The 18,787-nt window shown below is 42.7% G+C and overlaps 1 protein-coding gene and 1 long non-coding RNA gene across 5 annotated transcripts in view; one reads left to right on the forward strand and one right to left on the reverse strand.

The window, feature by feature from the left end:
- Positions 1-438: 438 nt before the first annotated feature.
- On the reverse strand, positions 439-4,319 carry LOC144085880 (uncharacterized). The gene is made up of 2 exons (XR_013304282.1): positions 1,046-4,319; positions 439-865 (listed from the first exon to the last, which is right to left on the reverse strand). It is a non-coding gene; the product is annotated as an uncharacterized LOC144085880 (long non-coding RNA).
- LOC144085607 (tumor necrosis factor receptor superfamily member 5-like) overlaps positions 3,712-18,787 on the forward strand; it is a 38,067-nt gene continuing 22,991 nt past the window's right edge. Inside the window, exons 1-4 of one of the 4 annotated variants that reach the window (XM_077615193.1) lie at positions 3,712-3,848; positions 7,425-7,553; positions 10,900-10,996; positions 17,953-18,078. In XM_077615193.1, coding sequence (XP_077471319.1) covers positions 7,512-7,553; positions 10,900-10,996; positions 17,953-18,078 — 265 coding nt within the window. In that variant the 5' untranslated portion in view covers positions 3,712-3,848; positions 7,425-7,511. The other 3 variants (XM_077615106.1, XM_077615356.1, XM_077615276.1) reach the window with 3 other exon arrangements.

Genomic DNA, 18,787 nt, shown 5'->3' on the forward strand with positions numbered 1-18,787 from the left:
AAGCATGCAACATTTTAATCACAGTTTTGCAGTGGTGGACCATCAGGGCCTGCAAGGCCTTCTCTGCTGCCCTAAAAAATATCTGAATCACAGACTGATGTTAATTATGTTTTGTCCATGAATACTTATTAAATAATTCCAAATTGTCTGTCAGCTTCCTTTCATTGCTTTTCCTCTGGTTGCGCTGCTTCCAGATGTGTTTTCATATTTAAGCATATAACCAATCACATTTCAGCTGTTATTTGTTGCCAGGGTTAGAAATCTGATTTGAGGCCTTCACAATCATTTCTGCAGGCTCTGCTGCATAAAACAAGCGTCGATAAAACTGTTGCTTTAACCCATGGGTCCCCAAACTTTTTCCTGTGAGGGCCACATAACTTTTCCCTTCTCTGATGGGGGGGCCGGTGTCAGTTTGTAACAGAAAAAGTGTGACGATCGTAGGGGAGCTTAATTTTTTTATTGTTTTCCAGAAAGCCACACAACCAAATAACCCTTTCCAGGTTCTTTACAGAAAAAAAAGTCAGGGAACAAATAATAACACTATTAATGAAATAAATAATAACTAAATAACCCTCTCTGAGTTCTTCACAGAAAAAAACAGGAAATAAATAACACTATTTATGAAATAAATAATAACTAAATAACTCTCTCTGGGTTCTTCATAGAAAAAAAGCCATAGAACATTAACTTTCTGTTGTGCCATGCACAATCTTAACAGATAAAAGTTCAGCTCAGTTGTCAGAGCAGAATCTCTCTGACACATATGAGCAGTCTCTTAAAGTTCTTGTGTTTCTTCCTTATAATCCTTTTGTAGGTTCCAATAGGCTTGTAGACACCGCTGTTTGCAGCTCTCTCATCAACTTCCCTGTGAAAACCACAAAGGAAGCAGGTTGAGAAACTGAACTAAGTGAAACCACACCTACACAGCACAATACATTTCACTATCAGTATGGTTGTAAAGATGGATTTTATCCCAGTAGATTTTATTATGATTATATTTGTTTATGCTCAGAATGACTCATTCAAGTCAGAAAAGTGAGCTTACCTATGTATGTTCATCAGTGTGAACTGTGGGCCTGCATCTGGCTGGTGAGAAGTTGAATATCAGGTTCCATTCTAGTTACAGCCAGTCTCAAGCACTGATGCAAATGTTCATCTGTCAATCTTGATCTCATCTGAGTTTTCAGCAGTTTCATGCGAGAAAAGGTTTTCTCGCAGATATACGTGCTGCCAAAAACTGAGGACATTTTCATTGCGTGTTTTTTGATGTTTGGATATGTGTCGTTTGGGAGGGAGGCATAGAAGTCAATGAGACTGTTGAGCTTGAATGCGTCTTTCAGAACATCACAGTTCTGTAACTCAGCCAACTCAAACTGATATGAAGGCTGGGCTTCATCAATGTCGGCAACAAAAGGGTTCTGAAAAAGACGGATTTCTTTTGCATGAACATGTAGTTCAGTGAATCGCACACCGAACTCTGCCTTCAGCATTTCCAGTGCTTCCACACACTTTTCAGCTGGGAACGGGACCGCTGGGTTCTCTGTTGACAGGTTTTGGGTAGCAGGAAGATGGACAAAGTTGCGCTTTTTCACTTGTTCCAAAAGCAGCGCTAATTTCACCTCAAATGCTTTTATGTGTGAATACATGTCGCAAATGAGTTTCCCTTAGCCTTGTAGCTGCAAGTTAAGGCGGTTAAGTATTTCTGTCACGTCTGTTAAAAATGTGAGGTGCCATTTCCATTCTGGGTTGATCAGCTCTGGGACCGTTTTGTCTTTTAATAATAATAATAATAATAATCGGACATAGGCCCTGTCGTCATTATCAACAACAAAAAAGCCTACTTGTCATCACACCCAGAAACTGCGTGTGACGAAATTGGTGGTGCTTCTCCATAAGCTGCGTTTACTCGGCAAAAGACCTAAATAAGTGATAGTTACGGAATATAGTGTGGTACGCTGGAAGCACGGTGGCTGACAAAAAGGCCATGCAGAAAGTGATTAACACTGCCCAGAGGATTGTCGGCTGCTCGCTGCCCTCACTGGAAGACATTGCCAGCCCTCGTTAAATGAAGAAAAGCGTTAATTTTGGGTAGAAGCTCGTAAAAACGCCTCAAAACTCTGCCCCCGCTGTCTTGCACGTCCGTGCTTTCATCCAGTGCTAATGAAAACAAGTCAAATTCTTTCGTCTTCTGCTGCAGCTGGGCATATACATTACTCCCGATTTCTTCAACGCGTCTGGTCATTGTACTCGCTGACAGACTTACGGCATTAAATGCATCTTTCTTCTCGGGACACACCTCCTCCACGACAACATCCATACATTTCTTAAAAAAGTCTCCGTCAGTGAAAGGCTTACCGTTGCTTGCTATCAGTTTAGCAACCCGAAAGCTGGCCCGAACGGATGCCTGGTTCAGCTGAGCTTGGCGTACAAATGTATTCTGCTGAGATAATAGTCCACCTTTTAGCTTTGAGAGTTTGTCTGCTCGTATTTGGCCTTGCACGCTATCGTACTTGTCTTTGTGACGGGATTCGTAGTGCCGGCGAAGATTGTCCGTCTTTTGACAGATGAGACAAACAGCCTTTTCTTTGCATTGAACAAAAAAATAATCGTTTGTCCACTGCAGGTTAAATACCCTGCATTCTGAATCAATTTTTCTCTCAACTAACTTTTTCGCCATTATTCCGTTCTCAAACAGGTTCAGGTTGCACAATTTTTATATGCTTGAATAGCATCGCAATAGCGATGGTCCCAGGGCTCCGCCCTCACCTGCGATCGTCCAGATGTCTCGCTAACACTGCTCGCGCATGCAACGGTGGACGTGCCCGCGTGCGTCAAAGGGAAACACTCTCCCCGCGTGTGTCACCAAAGAAGCAATGCGAAGCCCCGCTTCACTGGGATGATTTGTGGGCTCAGCAGGGGTGCAATGAACCAAACACAAGATTAAAACGTCCCAGTCTTCAAGGCCAAATAGGAAAAAAAATCCGATAGCGTCTCTGGTATTGTTCAGAGGGCCGGTCCAAATGTGCCGGCGGGCCGTATCTGGCCCGCGGGCCGTAGTTTGGTGACCGCTGCTTTAACCAATCTGATTTCGAGTTGGCAACACAAATGCCTTCTCGCAGGCGTAGGGATACGTCATCGCTTTCACCAATTATGATTGGCTAGAGATAGAGTAGACTACCCAGAGCTACCAAACTGTATCTGGAGCGAGCTGCACAAGCAAATATATTGTTGTGTTGATGTAATAGCGGTTTTGTCAACCCGCAATGGCTGAAGGAGAAGAAATGGATTTGTTTGCAGATTTACTGTCAAAGCCATTTTAAAGATGGACTTTTTAAGAAAAGCTGGACATCATTAAGAAAGGTCGTACAACTCCAAAGCAAGCAAGCCTGTCTCAACCGGGAACGACCATTTTCAGCCCTAAATCGAATAAGAATTACTACGCCAGAAATACGTCAAGACAGGCTCGACTTTCAGCATTAGCTTCGATGGCGATAGAAAAGGAGGAAAGAAAGGACGATGGATTTTGTGTACAAATAAAAATATTTTTGGGTTGTAAAATATGGCTATATTCCTAAATAATATTTCAATTGTATGAGGTTATTATTGATGATTTTTTATGTGTCGCAGCTGTAGCAGCAGTAATGGTTTTATAGCCATAAAATAGTTTTTCAGTGTTGGATTGATTCAGATATAGAAGGCGTCGCTTAGAAATTCACGGTCCGCCGCTGCAGTTTTGGAAAATGCAACAGAAACACGGCACTTCTCTTTCGTCAACGCCATTTTGATGGATCACGCGGTTGATACGGACTATCCAACCTTCTAACTGCTACGGGGTGTTGTGCGCCATGGTAAACTACCAAAAAACAGTTGAAATGATGCATATACTCCCATTTTACATTTTCAATGAGTATTTATACTTGTTAAACGAAATGGATAACAAATGAGTCGGCTATGAGTGTAAATACCAAAGAATCGATATGGTCATGATTAGCGCGCACCCTTTAACGAGTGGTTCAGACCAGTCAAAGTGAAAGTAAACAAACAAAAAACTCAAACGCTGTCGCCTTCAAATATTTCGGTGAGTCTTTGTCATTGTAACACGTTGTGTTTAATTTACAGATGCTAGCTGTTTAGCGAGTGAGTGGTGTCAAACCGGTCCTCAAAGGGCCGCAGTGGGTGCACTTTAGTCGAAGTATATTGAAGTGTGTAGGGTGGTACGCATACCACATCTCACGCCATTACACCATGCCTTGTAGACCAGGAAATAAAAAAACATGGACGTCAGTTAATAAGTCATTACCATGCAAGCTCTTTCTTTGATGGTGGATACAAAAATGTACAAATCAATGAAAGAAGTACACTGCAAACGTATTCATTAACATTGAACCGCCTGGTTCATGTAGTTATAGTTGGAATAGGCTCCAGCACCCTTGTGAGGAGTGCTTCAGAAAATGAACGAATGAATAAATAATTAGGAGTGGCAAAGTGTGAGTAGCATCGTAGATCACCAAAACACAAATCTGCTATGGGGAGCTAATATTTAACAGAATGGGAGTAGGAGTGTCCATCCTCTGTGCCTCCGGTCACAAGCGACCAATACGGTTTTGGCCAGACAAATATTATACACAAGTGCCAAAAAGTCTCAGGTAATTGGAAGGGTTGATAACATCTGGGTTATTTTTGACAAAATGTGCTTTTCCTCCCCAAGGAAGCATTTTAATGACTATTAACAATTAAACATCTATGTCTACAGTTCAGCTGCGTCTTTCTTACAGGCTCATCTTTGCTCAAATTATATCTTGCATTTTAGCGCCTCCCTGTGCGTGGAGTTGTGAACTGCATACCATTTTGGATATGGAGAGAAACGTTCAAATTTAACAAAATAGTATTTAAAAAAATGACAACATTAAAATGCCTTTGATGCAATGCAATTTATAAATAAATAAAACTAAATAATAACAAAAAATAAAAAAATAGTTTGGAAGATGTTTACCATTATGCTATTTTTAGTATCTCATCTCATTTTCTGAACCACTTTATCCTCACTGAGGGCTGTAGTCTACCCCAGCTGACTTTGGGCCAACGGTGGGGGACACCCTGAATTGATGGCCAGCCAATCACAGGGCACAAACAAGCATTCACGCTCACACTCATACCTAGGGGCAATTTAGCGTGTCCAATTAACCGACTATGCATGTCTTTGTAATGTGGGAGGAAAACCGGAGTACCCGGAGAAAACCCACGCAGACCCCGGGAGAACATGCAAACTCCACACAGGTAGACCAACCTGGTTTTGAACCTAGATCCCCCACTGTGAGGCCAACGCGCTAACCACTTAGTCGCCAGGCCGCCTATTTTTTTGTATTTGTTTTGTATTGTTGCGTATTCTGGTTTGTTATGAATCAATTCCTTGTGACAGGCGGATAGAGGTTCTTCTTTTCACACCAATGTCAGAAATATCTTACCTCCAACGCAATTTTGATTGGCTCTGGAAAATATCATCAAACTTGTACGGTGAGAGTAATTTCTATTTAAAAACATGTATTTTGCCGTATAAAATTGAATACATCTATAATCATCAATACATCAATAATCTGAATTATTGTGTCCATTAAAATTAAACTACTGTGGTTATTTATTCATTCATTTTCAACACCGCTTATTCTTGTCACGGTGGCGGGGTGCTGGAGCCTATGCCAGGAGACTTTGGGCAAAAGGTGGACCACACTCCCGACTGGACGCCAGTCAGTCATAGGGGACACATAAAGACAGACACCCATTTGCACTCCCAATCCCAACATTTAGAAGGAAAACATTTTCATCTTGAATGGGAGGTTGTCTGCATAGCCTGATTGATCACTCAAAGTAGTCCCTAGATATGAGCATATGCATGGGTGGTTCTTAGTCTCTTTGTGCCCCCCGATTGGCTGGCAACCAATTCAGGTGTTCCCCCGGCTACTATCCATAGTTGCCTGGGATAGGCTTCAGCACCCCCGTTACATTTGTGAGGATACATGGAGCGGAAAATGCATTAATCAATAATGGAGCTACCTTTCAGTTTTATAAACATTCAAAATTGTGGCTGAATTTTTATTTTAGGTTAAAATTTATTTAAGAACTAGGCCATCTAGTTGTGATAAACATGAGGTTGTGGGTTCATATTATGTGAAGGATGTTTTATATACTGTATGTCATGTTGCTCATTTGTTTTTCACTCCCCTGAAGGATTGCTACCTTACTGCGACCTTTAGAGCTATGCCAGCAGGACTTAGTATTCAGGAGGGACACTCAAGTTGGACAGGTCTAAAGGCAGAGGTGTGACAAAATGCACTTCACGTCTACAGTAGCAGTTGTAAATTACAGAATGTAAAAAAGAACTTGGTCAAGCAAAGGCTTGTTTGCCACTTCTGATTGGCTCCAAGAAATTGTGACCATTGTTAAACAACGATAATAAATAAATACATAATTATAATAATAATATGACGAATAATATTCCTGGCGGAGGGGAGCATGGCCCACAAAGTCATGCATTTTCATCTCATCTCATTTTGTCTACCGCTTTATCCTCACTAGGGTCGTGGGGCGTGCTGGAGCCTATCCCAGCTGACTTCGAGCCAGAGGCGGTGTTCACCCTGAATGGGTGGCCAGCCAATGGCAGAGCACAAGGAGACAAACAACCATTCACGCTCATACTCATACCTAGGGGCAATTTAGAGTGTCCAATCAGCCTATCATGCATGTCTTTGGAATGTGGGAAGAAACCGGAGAACTCGGAGAACACCCAAAGCAGACCCATGGAGAACATGCAAACTCCACACCGGTGGACCGACCTGGATTTGGACCCAAGTCCCCTATTGTGAGGCCGACGCGCTAACCACTCAACCCGCCGGGCCGCCCGGTCATGCAATTTGATATTTTTAAAGACCGATTACATTTTAAAGATTCTGGTAGAAAAAAATCACCCACTTACAGTTGTCATAAAGCGATGGTCTTGTTATACAGTCCAAATTTAGAAAGGTTTATTTAAATAGTGAAATTGCGTGTTTCATTGTGGGTATCATAAGATCGGTCCTTTTTGAAGGCAGCCTCCACTGGCATTTTCTGGTACTGCGGGGTTTTGAAACACTCTGGGCTTCAACTTTCCACCATTTTAGTTTTCCACTAAATTTCCTTGTTTGTCCCAGGTAACCGAGAGGAGAGTCATGCTATTTCAAGAAGCACAAGCCTTTGTTAAGTCAGAGAAAATGTGGTTGTTTTTACAAAACAAAACACCTTTTGAACTTTGAACACAATTGAACAAAAATCAAATCCATTATTTATTTCTGGGTGGACTAGTATCAATTGCCTAACAGTCGAGTACGTTGCACTTAACGGAGAAACCAGGTTAGATTTACATTGACTTAAAATGTTTCCTTTTTTTCCAGATACATCTGATTTTGGATTTGCATCCAAGTTCATGCAGAAGGGCCCATTATTAAGGTTTCCGGCTCGTGCCAAGCATTTAACGTAGAATGGTGTTGGGAAACAATCAACTCACTGTTCATCGTATGATGGTAAAACAAACAAAACAAAGCAACATTTGTGATGTTGCAAGCTTTTCTACCTCTGACTAACAAATGACTCAATCTTATTGGCTGTTTTGATTTGACTTCTTTAGTACAGAAATGTTTCCTGTGACAGGTGTGTTTATGACAATATCAATTAATTTGAAAAAAATATATAGTACAGTGGTACCTCGAGATACGAGCTTAATCCGTTCCGGAACTGAGCTCGTATGACGAGATTCTCGTAACTCGAGCGGACGTTTTCCATTGAAATGAATGGAAAACAAATTAATTCGTTCCAGCCCTCTGAAAAAACACCAAAAACAGGATATTGGATTGGAAAAAATGTTTCATTTCTTCTAATTCGCCATCTATTAACAAAGTAACACATAACTAGTGGTTTAATAGTAATAAAATGTGTTTAATCGAACTAAAATTGGGCAGATTTCGCCGACGGGAGACAGAGACGTTTGGGGGCGTGGGGGGGGTGGGCTTCGTTTTTTTTCCACGACAACGCACTCGTGAACGGAACAAACAAATTTATATTAACTTGGATTAATATATACAGACACTCAAACATTCGTTTAATGTAACTTTACACAAAACTGAATTCTAATTTTGTTGTAATCTTTTGTTACCTTCGTTTTCCGGGTTGGCGGTTTGCCACGACTCCACCCTCACGTTCGCTATGGATGGACTGTTTGCTGTTGTATTGCCTTCAAAATATTCCCAAAATGATGCACACAAATGTCCTCACAATAGGATAACGCACGACTACTTGCCAACGAGAAATATTCTTTAAAGAACGATCGCGGGAGCTTCTTTCCTTAGAAAGAATAACAGGAAATACAATAGTTGAGCTTACCCACGTATTGATTGTGGGTAATGAAGTTTTATTCGGAGAAAGGTTGCCATTGCCTATGGGTGTTGTGTGCACGAGTATACTTCATTACCCAGAAAGCCCTCTTGCATGCGCGTTGTGCGTTTCCTGGTCTTAGGAGAAACTTGTCTGAATTAATCGTTCCGTGCTCGTAGATATTGTTATACACGAAAGATATGCAAAAAAGACATGGCTTGGTCGCATCACGAAATTTTGATCGCATGACGGGCAAATTATTCGATCGAAATTTCCGCCGTAAGACGAGAATTTTGTATGACGAGCGGTCGTATGACGAGGTACCACTGTATAGTGGAACATTGTCTTTGAAGTACTAGTTGCCTCAACATGTAGTCTTTAGTTAAGCTGATGCCAACAGTTCCCCTAAAAGAGACGATGCTTTGTAGTTTTAAGATGTTTTTTGTGATGCTCATTCCAACTAGTCTTTTCTTTTCACAAATTGACATTTTACAGAGTTTTAAGGGGTATCCTATCCACCATTATTTATATTCATCTAGCTGCCCCCTTTTACAGTAAAAGTACTGCTTTGCATCATCTTGTGGCTGTTTAAATTCAATCATCAAAAATTAAATACAACACTTAACTTTCACAGTTTCTTTTTTCTTTTGTTAGTCAAAGTTAAATGGGGGGGATTCAAAAAGTGCATTTGAGTTAGAAGTTGAGTTAGAAAGGTATTTATTTAATTTATTTGAATGGTTCAGTGCATATTTATGAACAAGTATCCAGTGGGGCAAATAAGTATTTAGTAAACCACCAATTGTGAAAGTTCTCCTACTTGAAAAGATTAGAGAAGCCTGTAATTGTCAACATGGGTAAATCTCAACCATGAGAGACAGAATGTAGAAAAATAAACAGAAAAACATATAGTTTGATTTTTAAAGAATTAATTTTCAAATTAGAATGGAAAATAAGTATTTGGTCACCTAAAAACAAGCAAGATTTCTCGCTGTCAATGAGGCCTAACTTCTAACAAGGTCTAACAAGGTTTAACTTCTAATGAGGTCTAACGAGGTCTCCACTCGTTATCTGTATTAATAGCATCTGTTTTAACTCATTATCGGTATAAGAGACACCTGTCCACAACCTCAGTTTCTCACACTTCAAACTCCACTATGGCCAAGACCAAAGAGCTGTCGAAGGACACCAGAGACAACATTGTAGACCTGCACAAGGCTGGGAAGACTGAATCTGCAATAGGTAGAACGCTTGGTGTATAGAAATAAACTGTGGGAGCAATTATTCCGAAATGGAAGACGTACAAGACCACTAATAATCTCCCTCGATCTGGGGCTCCATGCAAGATCTCACCCCGTGTGGCGTCAAATGATAACAAGAACGGTGAGCAAAAATCCCAGAACCTCACGGCGGGACCTAGTGAATGACCTACAGAGAGCTGGGACCAAAGTAACAAAGCCAACTATCAGTAACACAATGCGCCGCGAGGGACTCAAATCCTGCACTGCCAGATGTGTCCCCCTGCTGAAGTCAGTACACATCCAGGCCTGTCTGTGGTTCGCTAGAGAACATTTGGATGATCCAGAAGAGGATTGGAAGAATGTGTTATGGTCAGATGAAACCAAAATAGAAGTTTTTTGTAGAAACATAGGTTCTCGTGTTTGGAGGAGAAAGAATACTGAATTGCATCCGAAGAACACCATACCCACTGTGAAGCATGGGGGTGGGAACATCATGCTTTGGGACTGTTTTTCTGCAAAGGGACTAGGACGACTGATCTGTGTGAAGGAAATAATAAATGTGGCCATGTATCGAGAGATTTTGAGTGAAAATCCCCTTCCATCAGCAAGGACATTGAAGATGAGACGTGGCTGCGTCTTTCAGCATGACAATGATCCCAAACAGACAGCCAGAGCAACAAAGGAGTGGCTTCGTAAGAAGCCTTTCCAGGGTCTGGAGTGGCCCAGCCAGTCTCCAGATCTCAACCCCATAGAAAATCTGTGGAGGGAGTTGAAAGTCTGTGTTGCCTAACGACAGCCCCAAAACATCACTGCTCTAGAGCAGATCTGCATGGAGGAATTGGCCAAAATACCAGCCAGTGTGTGAAAAGCTTGTGAAGAGTTACACAAAACGCTTGGCCTCGTTATTGCCAACAAAGGGTACATAACAAAGTATTGAGATGAACTTTTGGTATTGACCAAATACTTATTTTCCACCATGATTTGCAAATAAATTCTTTAAAAATCAAACAATGTGTTTTCTGTTTATTTTTCAACATTCTGTCTGTCATGGTTGAGGTTTACCCATGTTGACAATTACAGGCCTCTCTAATCTTTTCAAGTAGGAGAACTTGCACAATTGGTGGTTGACTAAATACTTATTTGCCCTACTGTATGTCCATGTAAGTATGACATAATTAGCCAAAATGCCAATGGAAAACCATATTGCAGATTTTTCTTCATTAATTATAGCTATAACTAACATCTTGTTGTCTCTTTATAGATTGTCCTAATTTATGTCTTTCGGACCAATACACTTGAATGTCATCAAACTCAGTTTCAGCGAGATGAGAACCAATGTTGTTCGAAGTGTCCAATTGGTAAGTTAACATTCATTTCACATTGTTCCCAAGATGGGTGAAGTAACCACTGATGTTTGTGGAAAAAGAAAAAAGAAAAGACGGATATAACCGTGCACGCCAAAAACGTGAAAATTACGAACTGTATTTGTGGATCTCAAAAACATTACAATTGTTGAGATGTGTGGGGATCTAAACACGTGAATCTCAGATGTATTTGTGTGTATACTATACATTTGAGACAAATATTTCCCCATTGTGGAAAAGCATGGCTATCAATTCTTTCATTGAGTGTGACGACTGCTGTTGCTGTTGCTAATACTTTTAAATCTAGTCCTGTATAGCTTGATCTGAATACCTTTTGAAGGCTTGAACAGTTTACTATACAAAAGAGTACTATCGAGGAAAAAAAAATCGCATTGTTGAAAATTCTTGTATCAAACATGACACATTGGCCATATACGGTTAATTTAGCATTTTGATCAAATTGGAATTTTCATTTGTTAGGTTGTGTCATGTTTTTGGAAATATAAGGGATCATTGGAAAGTCAATCAGTACCATGACTGTGTTTCAAATTGGCCTTTAGATTACCAGTTCAAGCACTATTAATAATATTTGTCAGGAGCGCCCCGTTTTGTCCCTCCTGGCCTGCCGTAGAAACAGAGCAGCTGGAATCAATCTGTTGATGACTTCCTGAGTTAGTATTTAAACACCAATTAGTTCGATTATCATTGTCGGATCGTTCCTGCAAGCTCCTGCACAATTCCTGAATGTTCCTGGAAGTCACTGCGTGGATTCAGTAGCCATGCAGCCACGCTACGTTTCTCCTCGATACCTCTCGTTCTCCTGTTTCCTGTTTGGTATCGCTTTCGTTTTCACAAGTCCTCATTGTGTTGTAAGGTCCCTTCTGAGTTATTAAAGATGTTGCTTTGAAGCTAATACCTCGTCAGATCCTACTTCCCCGAGCCTCGGTCCGAATCCATTCCCGATCGTGCCACGACGACGCGGCGCGATCGTAACAGCACGATCCGACCATCATGGACCCAGCGAGAAGCCACCCACGCTCGTGCCGACGCTCTCGTCGACGCTCTCGTCGACGCCGGCCACCCTTCTCGAAGCCCCCCGACCACATGGATTTAGCCGTAAGCTCCCTAAGATCTTTTAGGGAGTTTATAATGGAAACGCCGTGGTTTGGACACCTCAGAGACGTTCTGGCAGCGGAGGAATCCCGACGAGGAGGTAATTCTGGGCCTCCATCCACCTTTAAACCCACCCTTCGTTCAGCGCGTCGCACTGGGCTGCCAGCACAGCTAAGTGATAATGCCCAAGTTCCGACACCCCCAGCTCATCGCCCAAGTTATCTGTATTAAAACTCCAGCGAGTCTTTTCCTCAATGGAGGGAGAATCCACAGCCTCCATCGGCCCCGTTGGAACGCCAAATCTTTGTCGGTTGGGATTCTGACTTTTCTGATGGTGAGGACGACCGGGAGCTAATTGATTTGTATGCTGGAGATTCGGACTCGGACAGTGATTTTCTTAGCCGATTCGGACTCCGATACGCTCCACCGGAGGAAGTTGACCCCCACTCTTTCTCCGATTACTCCGACCTGGATTACCCCGACTGGGGTAATTTGCCTTGTCGGCGGGCCATCTACAGTGGACCACCGCGTGGCGGCCGGCGGGGAGGCTCAGGGAGGAGTTTCTAACACCGCCCGACTTGTCTTTGTGGGGAGGCGCATCACCGAGGTCCTGCCTGCCTAGCTCCTGCCTACCTAGCTCCTGCCCGCCTAGCTCCTGCCCGCCTAGCTCCTGCCCGCCTAGCTCCTGCCCGCCTAGCTCCTGCCCGCCCAGCTCCTCTCCGGTCCTCCCGGCCGAGGGGGCTGGCGGCCCCCCGAGCAGCCAGGGTAAGGTGCCCGACGACGTTTATACGTTTCTGGTGTCTGTTAAGGGCAGGGGGCTTGGCCTCGGGGGGTTGGCTTCAGGTTTTTTTGTCCACGACCACGCACTCGTAAACGGAACAAACAAATTTAAATTAACTTGGATTAATATATACAGACACACTCAAACATACATTTAATGTAACTTTACATAAAACTGAATTCTAATTTTGTTGTAATCTTTTTTTTACCTCCGTTCTGGCCGGGTTAGTTGTTTGCCACGCCGCCACCCTCACGTTCACTATCGATGGGCTTTTTGCTGTTGTACTACGTATTCCCTTCAAAATATTCCGAAAATGATGCACACAAATGTCCTCACAATAGGATAACCCACAACCACTTGCCAACGAGAAATAGTCTTGTAGCACATATTAGCGATCGCTCCGCTGCTCGTGGGGACATCAGGGGCACCGACTCGCAACTCCCTCGTTGTAATGGCTCTGGTCGCAACCGCTTTGAACGGCGCCTATGAGAGAGAGTTGCGACCGGAAATATTGCGAGGAGGGAATTGCGGGCCGGTGCCGCTGGATGTTATGAGCAGCGAACGAGAAGTAATATAAAACTCCTTGTATTAGATAAGAATAACAGGAAATGCAACAGCTGAGCTTACCCACGTATTGATTGTGGGTAATGAAGTTTAAAGACTGTGTTACCTAAGTTTATTCAATACGTAAATTGTAATACTAGAGGAGACAAAACTCTTGACCATGTCTATTCTAACATCAAACATGCTTATAAAGCCACTTCCCTCCCTCACCTAGCTGGATCAGATCATCTCTGCCTATCTCTCACCCCCGCTTACACTCCACTCCGGAGGCAAACAACGCCAAAAATAAAGATAATAAAAACTTGGCCCGACGACGCACTCTCTCAGCTGCAGGACTGTTTTTCCCGCACCAACTGGGAACTTTTTGTACACGACAACCTCCAGGACTACACGGACTCTGTACTTTCTTACATAAAAAACTGCATTGACAACGTCACTATAGATGAACGAATACGGGTTTTTCCTAACCAAAAACCCTGGATGACCAATGAGACACAGGCACTAATCAAATGTCGTAACTCCGCCTTTAGATCAGGGGACAAGATAAAATATAGAGCTGCCAGAGCTGAGCTGAAACGAGGCATTAAAAAGGCCAAGGCAGCATATACCAAGAAAATTGAGGAGCACTTCACAGAAAATAACCCAAAGAAGATGTGGCAAGGAATACGACATATTACCAACTACAATAACAATAATATGTCTGTTAACGCAGATGCCTCACTAGCGGAGAAATTGAACCGTTTCTTTGCCCGCTTTGAGACTGACAAATCAGACCCAGTCTCAACACCCCCACCACCACCCTGCAGCAATACACTGACGTTCCGGGAACAGGAAGTGAGACTGGTAATGCGGTCTGTGAACACCAGGAAGGCTGCTGGCCCAGACGGAGTACCTGGGAAGGTGCTCAAAGCCTGTGCTGACCAGCTGGCTGGAGTCTTCACAAACATTTTCAATTGTTCCCTGCAACAATCCATCATTCCATCCTGTCTGAAATCTGCCACCATCATCCCTGTCCCCAAAAAGCCAACCATTGGCAGCATGAATGATTATAGGCCTGTTGCCCTCACGCCTGTGATCATGAAGTGCTTTGAAAAGTTGGTAGCCCGCCATATCAGGAATACAATCCCTCCCTCAATTGACCCTCACCAGTTTGCTTATAGAGCAAACAGGTCCACTGAGGATGCTATTGCCATTGCTCTTCATACAGCACTGAGCCACCTGGAACACCATGGGAACTACGTGAGGATGCTCTTCATTGACTATAGCTCAGTTCATTGACTATAGCTCAGCCTTCAACACCATAAAACCGGACATTCTGACTGACAAACTCTCCCACCTTAGACTATCCTCTTCAATCTGCTGCTGGATAAAGAACTTCTTGACCAACCGACCACAGACTGTTAGACTTGGTCCCCACCTCTCTTCCTCCATTACACTGAGCACTGGCTCCCCTCAAGGCTGTGTACTGAGTCCTCTTCTGTACTCCCTGTACACATACGACTGTACACCCACCCACCAGTCTAACGCCATCATCAAATTCACTGACGACACCACTGTGGTCGGACTCATCTCAGGAGGGGATGAGTCGGCTTACAGAGATGAGGTCAACAAATTGTCTTCGTGGTGCTCGGTGAACAATCTCACACTGAACACCACGAAAACTAAAGAAATAATCCTGGACTTTCGCAAACACGGCACAGATCTGGCCCCACTCCTCATAAATGGAGTATGTGTAGACAGGGTCCAGTCCTTTAAATTCCTGGGGGTCCACATCACAGATAAGCTCTCATGGTCTACAAACATCACGGCAGTGGTGACGAAGGCTCAGAAACGACTCCATTTCCTCAGGGTACTTAGGAAGAACAACTTGGGCACCAAGCTTCTGATAACCTTCTATAGAACCACTGTAGAGAGCATCCTGGCGTACGGCATCACAGTGTGGTACGCTGGAAGCACGGCGGCAGACAAAAAGGCCATGCAGAAAGTGATTAACACTGCCCAGAGGATTGTCGGCTGCTCTCTGCCCTCACTGGAAGACATTGCCAGCCCTCGTTACCTCAGCAGAGCCAAGAACATCATAGGGGACCCTTACCACCCTGGTCACAATCTGTTCCAGCTGCTGCCCTCTGGCAGACGCTATAGGTCCCACAAAGCACGGACAAATAGGCTTAAGGACAGTTTTTTCCCCACATCCATCAGAAATCTAAACTTGCGGTAACATAACACACATTCCCTTCTGCGGTAATATGAAAAGATGTTTGGGTGGTGATCTGCCTCCTACTAGCTGACTGAAGTAAGGTAAGTGAAAGACAGTGAGAGGTAAGCGACCTGTATCCACAACAGCAGAATGCCAAATTACAAGTCCGTAACTTGCACTTATTTAGGTCTTTTGCCGAGTAAACGCAGCTTATGGAGAAGCACCACCAATTTCGTCACACGCAGTTTCTGGGTGTGATGACAAGTAGGCTTTTTTTTGTGTTGTTGATAATGACGACAGGGCCTATGTCCGATTCTTATTATTATTATTATTATTTATTCTGAGAAAGAGTGCCATTGCCTATCGGCGTTGTGTGCACGAGTCTACTTCATTACCCAGAAAGCCCTCTTTTTCCCACACATGCGCGTTGTGCGTTTCCTGGTCGCAACTCGTCTGAAGAACTCATTCGGTGCTCGTAGATATTGTTATACACGAAAGAGATGCAAAAAAGACCTGGCTTGGTCGCATCACAAAATTTTGACCGCATCACGGGCGAATTATTCGATCGAAATTTCCGTCATAAGACGAGAATATTGTATGACAAGCGGTCGTATGACGAGGTACCACTGTACCGTCATTTCTAGGTAGAACGTACAGCATAAAATAGTGCTTGTATGTATACGTATTTTAAAATTCCCTGCGAGTCAAGCAAGTAGTGATCTTAGGCACATCTCAACCAGTTTATAAGTTTTCAGAGGCAGGCTGTTTTTCAACGTCTATCGTCATTTTTAGCCAGGCACACATTCACTATGACATGCTATGAGACAGTTCTGAGTACATTTTGCAGCATATTTATTCGCTTGTTCTGTCTGCGTATGTCGTATGCGTCACAGTTGTCAATTGTTACGTTAGGTGCGGCAGACGATCCGACAAAGACTGACAAACACACAGAGCTTAAATAGACAGAAAGGGGTTGATTACAAAATACTCACACCTGATCACACGAGGGATGGGAAACCATGAGGGACACAATAGGCGAAACACATACAATAATCACACGGGGGAACACACACACATCCATCCCAAAACCCCATCTACACATAACAATTCGTACGTCTTCGGCTTCATCAAAATAGGAAGCCCAGCCACTTTGCTCAGTTTTTCCTGGAGGATTCCAAGATCTTCCCAATCCAACTGGGAGACATAGTCTTCCCCGCTTGTGCTGAGTCAACCCCGGGGCCTCCACCTCGTGGAACATTCCCAGAACACCTCACCAACAAAGCGTCAAGTGGATATCATAATCAGATCAGACATCTCATGCCTGCCTCCTTTTGATGCAGAGCGGCAGTTCTACTCTGTCTCCTCCTGGGAAATACTGATCTTGGGAGAGCCAGGACACGAAAACGATGAAACTAATTTTGGGTGGTATGGTCACGATCCACTTCTCATGACCATAGAGGATTGGAACGTAAACCAATTGGTGAATAGAAAGCTGTGCATTTCATTTCAGTTCATTTCCCTCTTCACCACATCGACCAAAACACAGTCTACGTGTCAATGTCCCACTCAATTCTTCATTCACTTATGAATAAGATTCCAAGATACTCAAATTCCTCCACTTGAGAGGACCTCATCCCTGGGGCAGAGATGGCATTTTACCTTTTCAGAAAAATTGTGTCAGATTTGGAGGTGTTGATTCTTATCTCAGAAGCTTCATACTAGGCTGCAGACTGCTCCAATGAGTGCCTCTTGCGTTAGCAGTAAAACTTAAAATCATTAGGACAAATGTCATTTAGGAACAAATGAAGAAAACTTGCACTGAGGATTGATATTGGCCACCTTTGCAATTTCAATTTATGTTCCAGCAACAACAACACAGGGCAAGTGTCGTAGAAGCTGTTTATTCAAAGCCTGGCTGGGCCCTCGACTAATACTCAAGTTACGTATTTTTCTCCCTGACCACCAATAGTATGTTATGTTGTTATTTTTAGGCCATTGTCATCCAAAAAACCTATATTAACAGATGCCTATTTATCCCATTGTTCTCCATTTTACAAGTGTTACTTTAATGTATGTTTGTTCTTGGTTGCTGATTAAGAAAATTTGCCGTGGCAAAGATATGAGATACTCCAGTGTAAAATTATATTTTTTAAAGTTTTGCAATGTTTGCTCAATTAGGAATGGTTTATGTTTAATTTTTTTTCTTTATCTTTCCAGTGATGTTTGTTTCCTCAAGCAATGAGGAGGCGGTTAATTTGAGACCTGATTCTGGTGGTCTGCTCTCTTTTTATTCAGGAACTCATGTTCGCAATGACTGCACTAAATATGGAAGCACTTCATGTCAGTTGTGCGTGAAGAATACCTTCATGAATATCCCGACTGGACTAAAATATTGCTTTCCATGCACAAACTGCACCGCAGGTAAATATTATGTCATCAATTATTAGGCACTAGGGACTGCAAACCTTTCAAGGACATTCTGGTTCCAGTTTTGGTTGCGATGAGTTCACTTTCCACTTGCGCAAGCTGAAAAGAACTGTTTGTAGAAAAACTAATGCAGATTTTTTGCACTCATTTTAATTCCCATTATCCTGCTTTTTACATCCTAATTAGATGATAGACTGTGGTCAAAGAGAATTTAAAAGATATTTATTATGACCCTTACACACCCGTAATTTTTAAATTGTGCAATAAAATTATTTCTGTAACGGTTTGCCTCTGCATAGATGAAACCGATAATGTAGTGAGAGGCTGGGATAATAAAGAGGGTATATGGATCAATGGAAAACAGTAATCCAGACTTGAAGTCTGTATCATGCGACGAACTGGAATACAAAATTGAAAGTGGCCCAGAGGAGGAAGTAAGCCCCGAAGAACATGATCCCGATTTAACCATAACAAGTTTAAACCGGAGACAGAACCACCGTACCAGGACACAAGTGAGAGAGAGATCACCCGACACGGAAGCATCTTGAGCTTCATTAACATAAGATCTCAAGTAACCACTGAACGGTAAACATCATATTTATATGTATATAAATATCTACCAGCAAGCATAGTGATTGAAAAACTAATAATTTATCATTTATTCATTTTCTGAACAAACTATGACAACCCAAGGTTATCCTCA

This window comes from Stigmatopora argus, chromosome 1 (assembly GCF_051989625.1).
Source record: "Stigmatopora argus isolate UIUO_Sarg chromosome 1, RoL_Sarg_1.0, whole genome shotgun sequence".
NCBI classification, from domain to species: domain Eukaryota; kingdom Metazoa; phylum Chordata; class Actinopteri; order Syngnathiformes; family Syngnathidae; genus Stigmatopora; species Stigmatopora argus.